At 46.1% G+C, this 16,242-nt stretch overlaps 1 protein-coding gene across 6 annotated transcripts in view; it reads left to right on the forward strand.

The window, feature by feature from the left end:
* The window catches only part of enox1 (ecto-NOX disulfide-thiol exchanger 1), a 98,182-nt gene that overhangs the window by 71,793 nt on the left and 10,147 nt on the right, over positions 1-16,242 (forward strand). For all 6 annotated transcript variants that reach the window (XM_044215846.1, XM_044215852.1, XM_044215850.1 and 3 more), the window contains 6 exons: positions 886-1,098; positions 5,025-5,131; positions 7,041-7,155; positions 7,324-7,535; positions 9,177-9,284; positions 14,407-14,463. In XM_044215846.1, coding sequence (XP_044071781.1) covers positions 886-1,098; positions 5,025-5,131; positions 7,041-7,155; positions 7,324-7,535; positions 9,177-9,284; positions 14,407-14,463 — 812 coding nt within the window. The remainder of the gene's footprint in view (positions 1-885; positions 1,099-5,024; positions 5,132-7,040; positions 7,156-7,323; positions 7,536-9,176; positions 9,285-14,406; positions 14,464-16,242) is intronic.

Here is a 16,242-nt window from a genome sequence, read left to right on the forward strand (position 1 = left end):
CTTCTTGTTGTCAGTTTCTCACTGACCGATGCAGTGACATTGATTAACTCTACATGTGCATTTGAAAGAGCCTTGTACAGTATAGCGACTTTTTAAATCATTACGTTGCATGTTGCATATTTTGCAGTACCAGTATTCTTATAATGCACACTCTGTTTAATCATACAATTATTATTAAATTATTACTGCTATTTTTACAATCTCTTACTGCTGTAATCTATAACTTTTCATATTTTTCATTCATTTGTTTCTTCTTCACATGTCACTAAAGATGTTTTTGTTTGGAAGAGTTGTAAAGCGCTTGTCTCTGTTCTGTTTTCCCATTTCAAAATGTTCTTTAAATGAAGTCCTGACTCTGCCGGATGATGTGACAATCCTACAGGTGTATGTTCTGATCACCAGGCGTCGCTAAACACTACAGTGTCCCTGAGCCTCGGCCACCGTTGCCATGGAGAAGAAGCCAGTCAGAGGTTTTAATCAGAACGATAGCAAACTGAAAAATGTTTGATCGAAACACATAGTTCCTGAATTCACCCAAAGGTGACCCAGAATCAAAAAGTAAATTGTGTTGTCAGCTCACTGTTAGCAGCGCAGGTGACAGAATTTTGAGCTCTGTGATTGGATGTTTCCTGCCAAAATGCACCTTGGGAGTTGTAGTTGACTTCTCCCATTAAGTTTTTATGTCCGCAGGCTTCTTGTAGCTTTGACTTTTTATCAAAGAACCAGATGTTTTCTAACACAGTTGTTCCTCTTTTGTACTGAGGATTCAACAGGAGAGATCCATGTCTATCAGAATCATTGAATCACTGGTATTGATCAAGCAGATATGTTCCTTCTGCTGTTTTCCTGTGTAAGGATCTCACTCTTCTGCACCTTCATCCCCAGACGACCATAAGTTCAGTGAGGCCACGGCGGTGCTGTTCACCTGGATCGACCGGGGCGAAGTCAACCGCCGGACGGCCAATCACTTCTACTCCATGATCCAGTCAGCCAACAGTCACGTCCGCCGGCTGATGGGTGAGAAAGCTCAGCACGAGGAGGAGATGGAGCGCGCCAAAGAGACGTTCAAGAACGCCCTGATGGCCATATTAACGCAGTGTAAGGAGACTTTATTATTTCAAACACATACAGTCGTACAGGCAGACGCACCACATGTGGGAAATCTCCAGTCGTAACTGTGACTGTGCAGTTATTCAGGTAAGCTCGACTCGTGACTTCACTGCAAGTAGCTTGTTCCATGTTTCATGATTCTTCATCATTGTGAGGAGTAACCTTACAGTTACAGTAAGTAGCTCTACCCAGCTCTAAACCACAGAGACCACAGTAGATAATATCGAAAGGTCATAGGTCACATTTTTTGCTGCATATACTGTATGAAATGATTTACTGTTAAAGTCTAATAGAGTTCCACAGTTGGCGTTGTTACAGAATGTGTTGATACCATATGCAGAGCTCACCTCTAATACTTCAGCATTTGCCAAACAATCCGGAGTAATGTGCTGGATTTGACCGGCGATCTTTTTAAACACTGCCAGCTGGTACAGACAGCAAGGGTTTGACCAGGATCAGTTTCTGATGTTTTAGAACTGAAGCCGGGGTCAAATTAATGTGCCGAGACTGTCGATATTATTTGGGAATATTTTAAAATGTGAGAGATTTCGGGACAGTTTCTTTATCTAGAAATCCCCAGTATTCAGGGTATTCAAGCAGCCAGCTAACGACACAGGTGTGCTGCTGGGGAATAATGTAGCTGTCAGACCTGCCAACACTCCCGTTTTTTCCCGGGTTTCTTCCGTCGTCATCGTCGCCGCCAAAAAAAACCTCCCGTATTTTGAAACCTAAATGTTGGCAGGTGTGGTAACTCTGTTTACATTCAGTTTGTGTGACTAAACGCGTTGCGCAGTATTAAATGTTTAGATTTCACAGATATGTACAAGTTAGTTAAAGTGAAGCTACATACTTAACTGCGTCTAAAGCCCCAACAGGTTGGTAAACGCCAGTAAATAGTCGGCGCCGTCACGTGGGATGAACTGCTCTGTATATTTTCCTGCTTTTTAGTCCTTTCCAATCACATGCCTGAGTATTATCCCCACCACCGCACCGTCGCCATCCTGCGATCCTGGTCACAGTCCCCCACACTGCCGCAGGGTGTGGTGCAGACCATGAAGCCGTTCACACCACATCCATATTAAAGCTGCCTCGATGGAGCTCAGCCCAGTCTCCATGACAACACTCCCCCATCCGTCTCACCATCAGCTCCATTATCTTCAGCTCAGTGTGAGCTGGTGATTAGGTCGGTATCAGAGTCAGCAGTGTGACGTCGCTCGGACCTTTTCACAGACAGGCTTCAGGAAATGCCGCCACACGCAGTCTGATAACAGCAGCTGCTGTTTTTAATGCTCGAGTGTGTTTCTACTCTGAAACAGGCTCAACATCTTTACATTTAAAGCTGCATTAAGAGATTTCTGACCACTAGGGGGCAGAAAAACGCAGCTCTGACATCCAGCGAGTGGCTAAAGTTGCTCTCGGCTCGTCTGAGTTTGTTTTCTGGAAACGGCTTTTACGTGTGCGGGTAAATGTGTACTTTTATATAAACTTTATTTGTATAGCAAAGAAAATAAAGCAAATCAGAGGAGAAATGGAAACACAAAGACAGTAAAATCCTAACCGAAGGAGATAAAAGCATCGAATTGAAGCAATGAAATCATGTTGCATGTTGACGTGTTTGTCCGCCGACTGCAGAGCGGTGAGTACAGCGCTGTCACAGTCCTCGTCTGTTTGTCCACGTACTGTATCTTTGTGTCTGTCCGTCTGTCCAGTGTGGGTCATGTGTTTCTGCGTGTTGATCAGAGAAGGTCCAGAGCTCAGGTGGCAGACAGATGTTGAAGTCAAAATGATGTGACTGATGGAAATGTTTGGGTTTGATTGACAGCAAACAAAATGTCAGAGCAAAACTTTGAAAGGCAGCATCTGAGTTCAGAATGTCTGGCTTTAAAAACTGCACATTCAGAGTTGTACTGCAGTTCTTACAGTAATTGTTGCAGACAAAGTAATTACATCACGACTTCCTTTCACCTTAAACATGTAATGTGACGTGACGACGCTCGTGTTGTGCACTCAGTGGAAAGGTCAGCATCCATTCTGGGCGGATGTTGCGTTTGTGAGTCCTGAAGGAAGCGAAGCTGCAGGAGATGTAAGTACCGAGCACTGGCCAGGAGAGAGACCTGCTCATCACATGACAGCCTCGATGTGCTAACACCAGCAACACAATTCATTTGTTTTATGAAGTCATGCTGTTTGTTATCTGCAGTGTCTATCTTCAAGTCCACTAACTAATATTCTGTTGGTTCCAATCCGTTTTCCTCTTTAACCCACTATTTGTGAATTTGCACCCGAATCACATTCGATTATATTTGTACTGAATGTTTCTCAAACTATTATTTTGAATTCAGCCGGTGACTTTCGATAATAACATTTGCTTTATTTATTCTACAGATAAAAGTGTTTTAATGAAACGTTTGGGACTTTCTTCATAGGAGCACTTTCCTCCACATACGGCCGTGGTCTGCTCAGGGCCGGGACTCTGCAGGAGCCCGGAGGACCATCTGGTCCTGCCTAGACTGGCTGCTTCTGCTTTACCGTTGCTGAAGCACGTTTTCCAAAACACTGTTGTAACTCTGAAAACACGACCTCACACTGAGCCTGCAGAAGGCCGCCACTCACTCCGAATACGTAACTTGTGATAAAAGTCAATAAATTCATCGGTGAGTGAATCGTGCCTTCGTCCGGTTACCCGAGTGGCTTTGATGTTTCTTCATGTCGCGTCTCACTGAGCCTCACGCAGTAACCCACTGACCGAGGCAGATAGCCTCTGCAGCTGTTCACGGCTCTCACCTTCCACTAAGCAGCATGTATTCATGAGTAATGTCTCCATACGACAGATGCATGTACATATGGAGTTATTTAGGAATGAAGAACAACGTGGGAACTCCTGTCTGTCTACGATTTGTTCTTTGTTTTCATTTTTCCGTTCTACATCAGCGTCACATGTACGACTCGTCCTTTGAAAGTGGGAAATCCAGGTGAACGCTGACCGTGAACAGGTGTGTGAGTTTATTCAGTCAGCTGCAGACGCTGTGTGACTTCGTCACTGGGTGACTGTGTGGGAGGCTCAACGAGACCTGACTAGAGATGTCCCTAAACATTGAGTCTCTGTGATACCGATATCTGATTTAAATGATTGATCTGATATGAATGAAGTTGAACTGGATGTGAGGTCAGCTAGAGAGACGACGTCTCACTCTGTTGGAGTCGGACCTGCAGAGACACTCAGACACTGAGGGTGGCAAAATGCACGGCTTCGCTAAGCTACAACGCTAATTATCGTTAGCAAAGCTCCGCGAAGTAGCAGCTTCTCGTGCTCATGCCGTCACTTTCAGCAGTTTTGAATCAGGACCTTCAGTATGCACAGCTGTTATTTCAGTGTGTCAGATATTTAATCAACGTTTCAATTCAGTTTTATTTATATAGCGCCATTTCATAGCAGAAGTTATCGCACTTTTCCTACAGAGCCGGTCCAGACCTAACTCTGTAATATTAATTACAGAGACCCAACAAATCCCACCGTGAGCAAGCACTTGGCGACAGCGGCAAGGAAACGCTTGACGCTTAGGTCAATCTAAGTGTCAGATCGGACTCGGTATCACTGATACTCAGTATTAAAGGACTCGGACCGGGATCGGGGCCTAAACAGCTTGATCGGGACGTCCCTAGTTTGACCTGAGCAAATGATGGCACTATTTGAAGTTTGGAGGGAAGTGTTCCTTTAATATGAAGCAAGGTCCGCACCAGGAGGGCCAGCCTGCAGCCAGCAGCCTGTGGTCAGTGTATGTCCACGGTCTCTCCTCTGTCTGCTGTACGAGCCTCAGTCAGTGCTACAACGCTACATAAACGGCTTGTTTTGTCTTGACCCTCCCCCCTCCTCCTCCTCCTCCTCCTCCTCCTCCTCCCTGTTCACCCCAAAGTCGAGCAGATCACCACCGTTTTCACCGCCGCCACCAGGCAAAAGGCATGGGACCATTTCTCAAAAGCACAGCGCAAGAACATAGACATTTGGCGCAAGCAGTGTGAGGTTGGTACACCTTCTTCTGTTCTCTCCTCCCTCCCCGGCCCGCTGCTTTGTTCTCTGCTGAGTCCTCAGGAGAGAGCTGACAGACAGGCCTGAACGATCTGTTGTTGTTTTTCTGGATGCTCGCCCTCTCAGACAGACAGACAGACAGACAGACAGACAGACCGGCCTCTGATCTCTCTTTCCCCCTGCAGCAGAGATGTAAAGCAAAGATCTGACGCCTCCTGCAAAGTGTGAGGCGCTGCTATGGCAACAGTGATTTCCAGGGTTAAATCTCTGAGCAGTTATTCGTCCAGAGTCAAATCTAGACGACAGGTGTAGGCACGAGAGTGATGCGTACACAGGAGGGAGGACTTGTTTTCGGACGTGGGTTGGGCTCAGTCCCTCTGTGGGGGCCAGGTACGGAGCATTAAAATGCAGAAATGAAAACAAACCCAACAAAGAAACACTACGAAATGCAATATTTCTTTGTTGGGTTTGTTTTCATTTCCGCATTTTAAATCTTCCGAATAATTACTGTAACTCTCACCGGAGCGTCACCCGAGCCCGCTCAGTGTCACTTACAATATTTTTGGTTCGAAAAAGAGGTAAGAGCCAGTGATCGGAGCGCAGCACACCTGGGGAGACACGATGTTGTGAAAGCCCCTCCTTTAATGGCTAGTATCTGTGGTAAGTCTACATGTACCCACATCTCTATAGCAACAGCACCGGCTTCGTGTAGAGACACGTCTCCCGTTCTGTCAGGAATGCGTAGACGAATGGAAAGATCCCGAACACGGCAGCCGTACAGACGCGTGATGAGCGGAGCCTTCAGAACGGGTTCTGACTTTGGATTTCATTCGACTCGAGCTAAAAAAAAAGGTTTACAGTCGAGCTGAAACAATTCATCGATTAGACGATCGACAGGAAATCCATCAGCGACTACTCTGATAACTGAATAGCTGTTTGAGTCGTTTTTTCTGCCAAAGAAGCCAGATATTCTCGGGTTGCAGCGGACATCCGCCGAACAGACCAAGCTACGCGAAAGCACCCGATCCAAATGAATGGAAACACCATTACAGGATGGACGCACACTGTAAGAGATTCCATCTAACAAACAGCCGCTTGTTCGCTCTCTCCCATCAGCAGGAAGTGCGTTCCAGTCACGTGATGCTGGAAGGAAAAGGCCGATTGGCCAAATTTCCTTCCAAGAAATACAGAACGAGGAAACTTCACTGATCTCAGATTTTAGTTTTGCTGCTTTTGTCTAACTTTGAAAAACCAAAGAACTGAGATTGCAGTTTAGCGCTGCAGACTGGAGCCACGGTCCGCGATTGTTGCGTTACGTTCAGGAGCCATCGCTAAAGGCACCGCCTTCTTTTTGAATGTGTCGTTGACGTCATTCTGTCTGCAGAACGGGCTCTAATGGATGGTTACCGATGAAAGTGCACCAGCCGGACTCCTGCAGCCGCTGCTGTGCTGCTTCTTTGGTTTTACAAAGTGTTATCGGGTCTGAATGCAGACTCGTGGCGAGAGGTTGAGCGTGCCACTCGATAAATGGAATTAAAGTAATTGTAACTTCTTAAGAAAAGTAGCTTTTACGTGTTGGTGTAGAGCAACCAATACTAGAGAAATAAACGTTTAATAATTGGAAACTGGGAGACGAGTCACCTGGGAGTTAGTGAGTTCAGACAAATAAGAACATTTTGAACCTTGAACCCCCCTTTTCACTTCCTGCTCGCTCCACTATGAACCATGTGGCACGAGTGGCAGCGAGTGTGGCGTTTCACGGCCGAACAGCTGAAGAGCATCCAGGGAAAGCCAGGGTCGCCTCGGCTTCCGGCCGCGCAGAAGCACAGACGTGTCTGACGAGCTGTGCGTCGCGGTGCTGAGGACGGCTTGCACTCTGTGTCTGCTGGTTGTGATGTTTCAGGAGCTGAGGAACGCCCACAGCGAGGAGATCATGGGCATCAGACGAGAGGAGGAGATGGAGATGTCCGACGACGATTCGGATGAAAGTCCCTGTAAGAGGCTGCGCACTGAGAACGGTACGTTAGACCAGGGTCAATGTTATATTTCCAACATTTAACACACAGGCTGCGTTCAGAAGCTGGAAGCTTTTCACTTTGGTTTTATGAAGTTTCTTTTCCCCATTTTCTCCTCCTCCTCCTCCTCCTCCTCCTCCTCCTCCTCCTCCTCCTCCTCCCCCCCTGCAGGAGTGTATGATCAGACTCAGGCGTCTCTGAAGGAGGAGAACGACTCCCTGCGCTGGCAGCTGGACGCCTACAGGAACGAGGTGGAGCTGCTGAGGAAGGAGCAGAACAAATCCAGCCGATCAGATGACGACCAGACGCACACACACACACACACACACAGTGCTGAGGCTCAGATCCAGCTGCTGCAGCAGAGCATGCACAACATGCAGCAGGTAGGCTCCTCCTCCTCCCCCTCCTCCCTTTGCTGCACAGTCAGTTCACATTCTGCCTCCGCTACGCTTCTTCGTTCGCATCAGTCAGTCAGCTGTAGCAGTTTTCAGTCTTGTGTTCTGAGTTTTCCTGCCTCGTGGGCTGGTCCCGAATCAGTTTCTGTCTCTTTCCCTCCTTCGTCTTTTTCTGTGAATCCTGAATCAGCTGCAGCTTCTTTACTTTGCAGCACTGAACATGTGAGTTGCAGCTGATGAGCTTTGGCTCGTCACCAGCTTCTTACTTTTACTTGACAGAATGAACGCAGCACCTGTTGGATGTCATGTGAGCGCAGAGGGTGCGTTAGTTTTACCTCACATGTAGCGCGTGTGGGTGGTGGGTGGATGTTAACGGGTGCTGACGTGAGGACATAACGCTCCGGCGGAAAGCAAAACGAGCGAGCGCACTGACAAGTGTGAAGTGATGTGAACGAACGCGGCTCCGCAGTGAGATATCCGTGGTGTCAGTAACAACCTACTGCTTAGCTTCTGGCGTTTGTTGCAGTTTGTTTCACCAACTCAGGCTGCGAGTTTCTCCAAATAACACTGAAGCTGCCGTCCAATCACAGTCAAGCTTCTATCAGCAAAACATTCACCACGCACACACACACACACACACACACACACACACACACACACACACACACCAGACTGCCGGGGGGAAAACACAAAAACGCTTCAGGGCTGCAGGGAAGTGACTCGTCTGGACCGCGACATGGCTGCTGAGATCATGTGACGAGCAAGGCACTGCTTCAGCTGCAGACCCCAGTGTGTGTGTGTGTGTGTGTGTGTGTGTGTGTGTGTGTGTGTGTGTGTGTGTGTGTGTGTGTGTGTGTGACAGTTCAGACAGGTTTATATCAGCAAAGAGCAGGGACTTTACTTTCCCCAAGCAAATAAAAACCCTGTTTTTTTTTTGCTTCTGACTCAGAGCTCTCCCATAATCCTTTGCTCCACTGATTTCATAAACCAGCACAGAGAGCTCTGTTAGAGTTAGCCTGATTCGACTCGACTTCCTGTCTTTCTCTATCTAAAATGACAGCACTGATAGAACAAGGCACACACACACACACACACACACACCCTGCTGGCTTGTTGTAGTGTGCCGCTCACTTGACTTCTAACGGTGGGAGCGAACGCCACGCTGCTGTCGCTTCCTGTTTGTCTCCTGCTGTTGTTTTTGTTCCCTCAGTACAGACGAGCCGACGTGACAAACTAAATAAGTGTTTTACTGAAAATAAAATATTACAGTTTGATGATGTTAAACATACACGATTGTTCTATAATTCAAATAATAAGCATGTCATTATGAAAGACCACGAGTGAAGGATGTCCTCGCCATCATGACAACTCGTTTTATAAAGCAGCGAACGCCGGAGAAGACGCGAGGCAGAGCTTCTTCTTCTTCAGCTTCTCTTCAGTCTGGCCAGTTAAATAGTTTGATGACTTCCTGCTCCGCCCCCGGTGGCCGCCATTAAACTGCTAACAATACAGTCTGTGTGAAAACTGACACCATCGCTTCCACCTGTTGTAAAGGTGCACCTGTTGACGTCATGAAGTCATGGTGCTTCCTGCTTGGGTTAAACAGAAATGTGTGTTTTTGTCTTCCAGCAACTGCTGAGTCTGCAGGAGCAGCTGACCAGTAAAGAAGCTGAGTTGGAGCAGGCGAGAGAGGAGCATCGCTACCTGGAGGGGGAGGTGCTCACGCTTCGAGACAAGGTGCGTGCTCCCAGTCCCGTCCGAACGGTCCTCCGGATAATCCAGAACGCTACGTCTAATAGAAAACAGTGATCCCAGTAGAGATCTGGGAGATCTCGACAAACAGCGGCTGTGCTCTCCGTCAGTCTGCCTTCAGCGGCGGCTGCCGGAGCATCGCTGGCTCTGGTTTACGGCCTACAGCAGCGCTGCTCGTTGCTGCTCCATGAAAGAACCGATCCATGAAAGAACCGATCCTTTCCTGCCAAATCCTTCTGAGAAAGCATTTAAACTTTCAGTTCCTTGATCTAAGTGTCTCTGACTGAACTGCAGTTTGTCTTTATTTTTTGCCTCTTTCAAAAGCAAAATTCCTCTAGCTGACTGTTTAATCAGATTCACAGTGTCAAGAAAATGTTGGCTGCTTGGCTTTAATGTTTTTTGGAGCACAGACTTCCAAGCAGGTATTTCCCCACATGCTGCATGCGTATACTGTCTGCTGCCGCATGTTCGCTCCCGGCTGGCCTCTGCAGCGCAACAGGAGACGAGGTGATGTGACGCAGCGCAGGTCTTTCTCAGCTTTCTCAGTCTGAGAGAAGACGTCGCGCTGCAGCGCCACCCAGAGGACTCATTCGAGTTTCAAGTGCACTTTATAGTTATTTAATTACTCAGCAGCTAAAGTAATGTCCTACATTACTCATTACTTTACTTTTGTTACTCAGCAGCTCGATCAAAGGTCCCTTTAAGCAACTCCAGGTCCTCCACACACGCTGCATCTTCTGTATTTAACACGTGTAGAAACAGAAAACGACACATTGTGGTTTAGCAAGCAGGCCGCCTGCAGTTTGAGGGATTTACTGACCATCCAGCAGCAGCTCGCTCGAGGCGTACCCGTGACTAACGTTAGCCAGCTGAGATCATGTGAATAGCACAACTTTAGAGTTTCTGGGAGTCGCATTTCTTTTCTTTTGGTAGAGGCTAACAGGCTAACAGGCTAACCCCGCTGCCTCCCCCATACAGATCATTCAGTGGTTTAACTGATCAGAGATCAGGTAAATGACAGCTCGGTGCACCTTAGAGGGGGACACGGGTGGATGGATTTTCACTCCCGTCCCAATCCTGTTCCCGATTAAAAAAAATCAGAAAATACTGTTTATTCATATTAGAACTGCATATTTATGTAGATAAAAACTGAGCTATGATTCCCGTCCCACCCGCTCCCGTTGACTTTCCTTCCCGTCCCGTCCCAGTCCCGTGATGAATGGTGAAACTGACTCCCATCCCGCCCAAAGAAATGTCGGCCTCTAGTGCGCCATAGTGGCAAAGAAACGCAGCTTTGTCCAGCAAGTTGAAAAGGTCTCGACTTTTGCTGCAATGCGCGCTGTGGTGGCCAATCAAATGCACCCAAGCGCAGCATTCCTGGTGGATTACTTTGTACAATCCTGTCTGTGATTATTCCAAACTGCTGCGCAGTGTTTTGGCATCTGATAAGCCTTCAAATTCATAGATCGGTGACTAAAACTGTACCAGAAGCAACACACTCCGCCCACACAGCCGCTGTTTTCTCACAGGACTGGTTTCAGTCTGAGTGCCCGCTAAGTGTAAATGGGGTCAAGTAACATGTGTAGTTGTGTGTTTTCTACATCCATTGCTTCTACCTCTTGAGAAATGTTTATCCTTGTGTTGGTTAAATCCAGATATTTTTCATTTTTGCTCGCTATGGAAATTATGGAAATTGATGTCAATTTTCCCCCAATGTGTGTTTATATTGATTCTTTCAGAATGCCTCTGTACAGCTCCGCTCCTCTTTACATGAGAAAACACTTGCAGGGGTTGAATAAAATATTAAGCTGCATCCTTATTTTGGTTTGACATAATGCATCCATCAATACACACGCCTCCTGTAGGAAGAAGAGGGCAGGCAGGGAGAGCAGGAGGTGTGGAGGAAGGTGGAGGTGGAGAAACACATGTTTTATTCAGTGGTTTACCAGATCAGATTTAAAGGTGATACATATAGATGACCTGCGGCCGCATCTCCTGTATAAACCTGAGTTTATGAGGAGATCGACATGTGAAGTTACTTTTCAAACAAGTTTAAATTAGTTTTAATCAAACAAGGGCGCAGACTCTCTTAACTCTTCCTGAACTCATCCTGTACTGATCGTACAGCTGAATCTACGCGTCTCTAAAACAGTTTCCACACAAACCAAACTTTATAACCTTCATGAAGGAGGATTTATTGCAGGACTGTTGTATTAGACTGCATTAGGTGTTCCTAATAAACTGGCAACTGAGTGTATGTTATAAATGCTATTTTGTATATTTTCTGGGTAATTAAGGCAATAATTTCCCAATAGATTTATTTTGTGAAATATATAATCAGGTTTGTGTCACATCCCTCATTCACGGACAGTATGTTGGACTGCTGCTGAGAAACTCCCATCCACAAAGAATCAACTGGCCTGTTTCCACAGTTTTCAGCAAGGGAGGGAGAGGGAGAGCGTTTGTTTTTCTACAAACCATTAAATCTGATCCGCTCGAAGGTCTGGATTTTAACAATGTGGTCGACTTCTGCCCAGAAACTGTTGAGCGAAAACATCTGGTTGAAGGTGAGAGTCACTCTGTCGACGTGTGATTTCGGTTGCTTTAATGAGAAGAAGGCTGTCGAGCTCTCTGACGAGTGCTTTGTTGATGGATAACTACACGTGGCGTTGTAGCAGCTGTCAGTTAGTTGTAACCTTACTCATGTTTGATGGGGAGGCAGATCGATGGCTTAAGGCTGGAGACGGAGAGTTTCAGTATCTGGAATATCCTCAGCATCCACAGACAGCAGAGAAACGAATTGTGCTGCAGAAGGTTTAAGATCCTGGACGTTTTTGATACTTTCATCCATCTTGTCATCATTGAAATCAGTTGTAACTGACAGGACGTTGGTGTTGTACAGCGTTTTTACTGCCACCTTTCAAGTCTGCGTGGGGTCAGTTTGGGATCGTTAACCAACAGATTTTAGGTGTAGTGTCACTTTAAGTGCTGTACTCACGTGCTGACCTTCAACTCTAAGGGCTTTTACACCTGACCCGTTTGGTTTGGTTAGAATAACCAATGCCTGTTTAGTTTGGGCTGGTGTGAAAGCTGTCAATCAAAAAACAACACTAAACAATCGGTCTGCTTCCAAAGGAAGAGGGGTGCGCTTCATTTGTGGTGAGAAAGGGTTAGGGTTATCCAAAGCGACGTGCAAATGAGGTTCAATCCAGCCTCGGTAGATCAAGGAGAATTCACTTCAGTTCAGTTTTAATAATACAGCACCAAATCATAACAGTCTCAGGCACTTGTCATATAGAGCAGGACTAGACACTCTTTGTAATATTATTTGCAGAGACCCAACAGAGAGTAAGTGCCTCAGTTCATGCTCCACCTGACACAAGTGCCACAAGGCTGCAGGTGCATGAAGTATCGTATAAGTGCAGAGCAAATGACATTTGCTTTGAGAGAGTGAGTGCTAGAGAAGGATGGAGAGAGAGAGAGAGAGAGAGCATATTAGGTGAGTAGTTACTCCCAGAAGAGGTCGGTCTTCAAGTGACCTCCTGAAGACAGAAAGTGATTCTGCTGACCGAATCGAGTTCGGTAACTCGTTCCACCAACGGCGGAGCAGGCGAAGGGTCTGGACTGAGACTTCCTGCCTCGCAGTGACAGTAGGACTAGTCATCGTTCGTTTGCAGATCGTAGTGAACAAGGAGGCTCATAAACCTGAATGAGGGAGTTCAGGTAGGTGGGTGCTGTGCGTAAGAGAGTAAGAATAACGAAAAGTGGAGTGACAGGAGCTGTTTTTGGCTGGTTGAAGACCAGAGGTTTTACTCTGCATGCTGGCAGCTCTGCCAGACGGGCGTCACAGTCGTCAAGGCGAGAGATGACCGGTCCCTGTACGAGGATTTAAGCAGCAAAGGACCCGATCTTTCTGATGTCACAAAGTGCAACGCAACATAACCGAGTGACAGATGCAACATGCTCAGTGAAAGTTAGTTGGTCGTCAGTCACGATGCCCACATTGGTAGCAGACTTGGTGTAGTGAGGAAGGCGGAGCTGAGCTGCATATTAATGTTGTGCTGAACAGACGGACTGACTGCTGCTCCGTCACCTATTCTGAGACATCACTGAGGCAGGCTGCGACCCGGGCTGAGGCAGTCGTCTGGCAGAAGGACAGAGCTGGGTATCATCAGCATAGCAGTGACCGGAGATGTGTTGAGTCCTTCTCCGTGGATTTGATCAGTTCCCCAATAAAAACCAGTGAAACACAGTAACTATCCTCCCGTAATATTGAGGGACAAAATGCTTCTTTTTTGTCCAGTTTTTCTTTTATGATAAACGAGGTCCAGTTGCAGTCTGGACTGTTAATCCTCACAATTGGTTTATTTTTTTGTGACCTCGCCGTGACACCAGAGAAGATCAATGAACACATCAGGTTCAGTAAAGTACAGACTGACCTGCTGTCAGTCACCTGGGTCCATGTAGCTCTGATGATGCAGGATGACATCACCAAAACAGTCCAATCACTGACCAACCTGTCAGTCCCCATGACTTCAAGTTTACTCCTCTTGGTTGGATTTTGTGAACACAAACTGGACCAGAACTAAAAGGCACCAAAATCTGAACATTGTTCTCGGTCCGGACCAAATGAACTGAACAACGGTGTGAAAGCACCCAAAGAGAAAACATGTGCATTGCAGTTACACAGGAGGGGTTCTTTATATCGATGCGAATGCAAAAGCAAATGAAGGGAAAACATTTGAGAAAATGTTTAAGCCATTAAGAACTGAGTAAAGGTTCAGGAGACCAGGGTTGTGTCCTGTGATGTTTACACGCCCTCACACCTATAAGTTCTTACGCTTTCATCCATCATGCATGTTTCTGACGTCATCTTTAGTCATTTATCACATCAGTGTACAGATGTAATGGAGAAACACACTCTGCAGTGTATTATTGACTTTCCTCTGTAGAAAGTCTGAGCCTGTTTTGCTTCTCCTCTAACAGAGTCATCTATAAAACAACAGCAAAGACAAACAAGCGCTCCTCTGTTGCGGGTGAATTTTTGTTCTCACTCTGGGTTTCACTGACTGGTCAGATGTGCTGTTCTCTCTCTGTGTCTCTGCAGCTGCTGAACAGTAATGGGGAGGCTGTGGAGGGAACCAATGGAGAGCTACATGAAAAGGTAAACAGCTGCGACATGAACACACCAGAGCCGGCTTTGAGTGCGTGACGGCAGGTCCGGGTTTTAATGCAGTGTCTTTCGGTAGCTGAGACCGTGTCTCTTCAATCAAACTATTTTTAAGTGAAAACATTTGTGCTACTAACAAACTAATGTACCATTATCTTTCATACAGGTGGCTAGAAAAGCTCACAACAAAATGTTTAAGGTGGTACTGTGTGTCTTTGTTTCTGAACTGGCCAATAACCAAAGACTCATCAAGCAGATGACTTACTACAACACAGCTTTAGGATAATCATGAAGTGTTTTTGGAACGCGTCCTATGACGGGCAGCATGAGCAGTGAAGCAAAATAAACATGCCGACCTGATGGTGGCGCTAGATGGAAAGTCAGAGGATCAGCAGAGTTATTACAGTTCATCCTGAGGGGAGCATGAACGATGAAGCACGTTTCATGGTAGTCCGTCCAACAGTTGTTGAGGTATTTCGCTAAAAACCACAAATGTCGACCTCATGGTGGCGCTAGAGGAAAGGTCAGAGGATCATCAGAGTCAGTAGGATTCTTCATCTGGGGACCATGAATGTCAAAATGTCATCACAATCCGTCCAGTAGTTGTTGAGATATTTCAGACTGGATTAAAGTGGAGGACCGGCAGACTGACAGACCGGCATTTCCACGGCTAGAGGCCTAAAACCATAATATCTATAATATCTATCTATAATACCTTGATCGTGCTTTAGTTGCTGTGAGCAGATCTTGTATAGCAAAAGGACACTACAGGAAAACAAATATGTTACAAATATGAAATATGGCATATTCTGTGTGGCAGATACGTCCATTCAAAATGTCTCCTCATGATGTTGATAAAAACTGTAGTCTGGACGGCATTGCGTTTGTCTCAAAGCCTGTTTGCTGTTGCATATTTGTGTTACGTGAAAGTAGTTTCCAGCAGACTCTGGAGCTCTGGTGTGCAAACAGAAAAACCTCACACAGTAGAAATAAAGTGCGACAGTGTCTCAGAGGTCCGAGCGGTGCAGGGAGTAGAAACATTAGCGGTAGAAGCAGAGAGTTCAGGCAGCGAGCAGAGTGGATTGTGGCTCTCGTGGTGATTTCGTATCCCCGGCCGTCTCTCTCGGCACTTTACTGACCGTTAGAGAGTCAGTATGTACACTTACACACACATACATGTCGTGGGAGATGAACTTTTAAACCCAAACCTGCTGACCTGGAAACTGAAGGACGACATGGATAAAACACGCAACACTGAGCTGACCTGTATTCACTGTCGTGTTGTCTTACAGACCCTGGAAACTATTCAGAGTGGAAAGCTTTTATTAGATGATGATGTTTTGCTTGCATGTGTGTGTATGTACAGTCTGTATATTTAAGTGCTTGTTTGTCCTTCTCAATATTCTTGTGTGTACAGGATGCACTGTGTGTTCCTATGAATCAGTGGTGGAAGAAATACGCAGATCCTTTACTTGAGCAAAAGTACCAATATAACAATGTAAAAATACTGCATTACAAGTAAAAGTCCTGCGTTCACAATCCTACATAAGGAGCTACACAAGTATTTTCAGCTTCAGCATATTTCACTGAAATATGGCATATTCTGTATGGACATGGCAGATACATCCATTCAAAATGTCTCCTCATGATGTTGATAAAAAATGTAGTCATGCAGTAAAAGTTCTGGTTCTGCAGTAAAACGTCTCCTGACTGATTCTGATTCTGTCTGACTTTATTAGATTATTAATACTGAAGCATCAACGTTAGAGCAGC

The sequence above is a fragment of the Siniperca chuatsi genome, linkage group LG12, assembly GCF_020085105.1.
Source record: "Siniperca chuatsi isolate FFG_IHB_CAS linkage group LG12, ASM2008510v1, whole genome shotgun sequence".
Taxonomy (NCBI): domain Eukaryota; kingdom Metazoa; phylum Chordata; class Actinopteri; order Centrarchiformes; family Sinipercidae; genus Siniperca; species Siniperca chuatsi.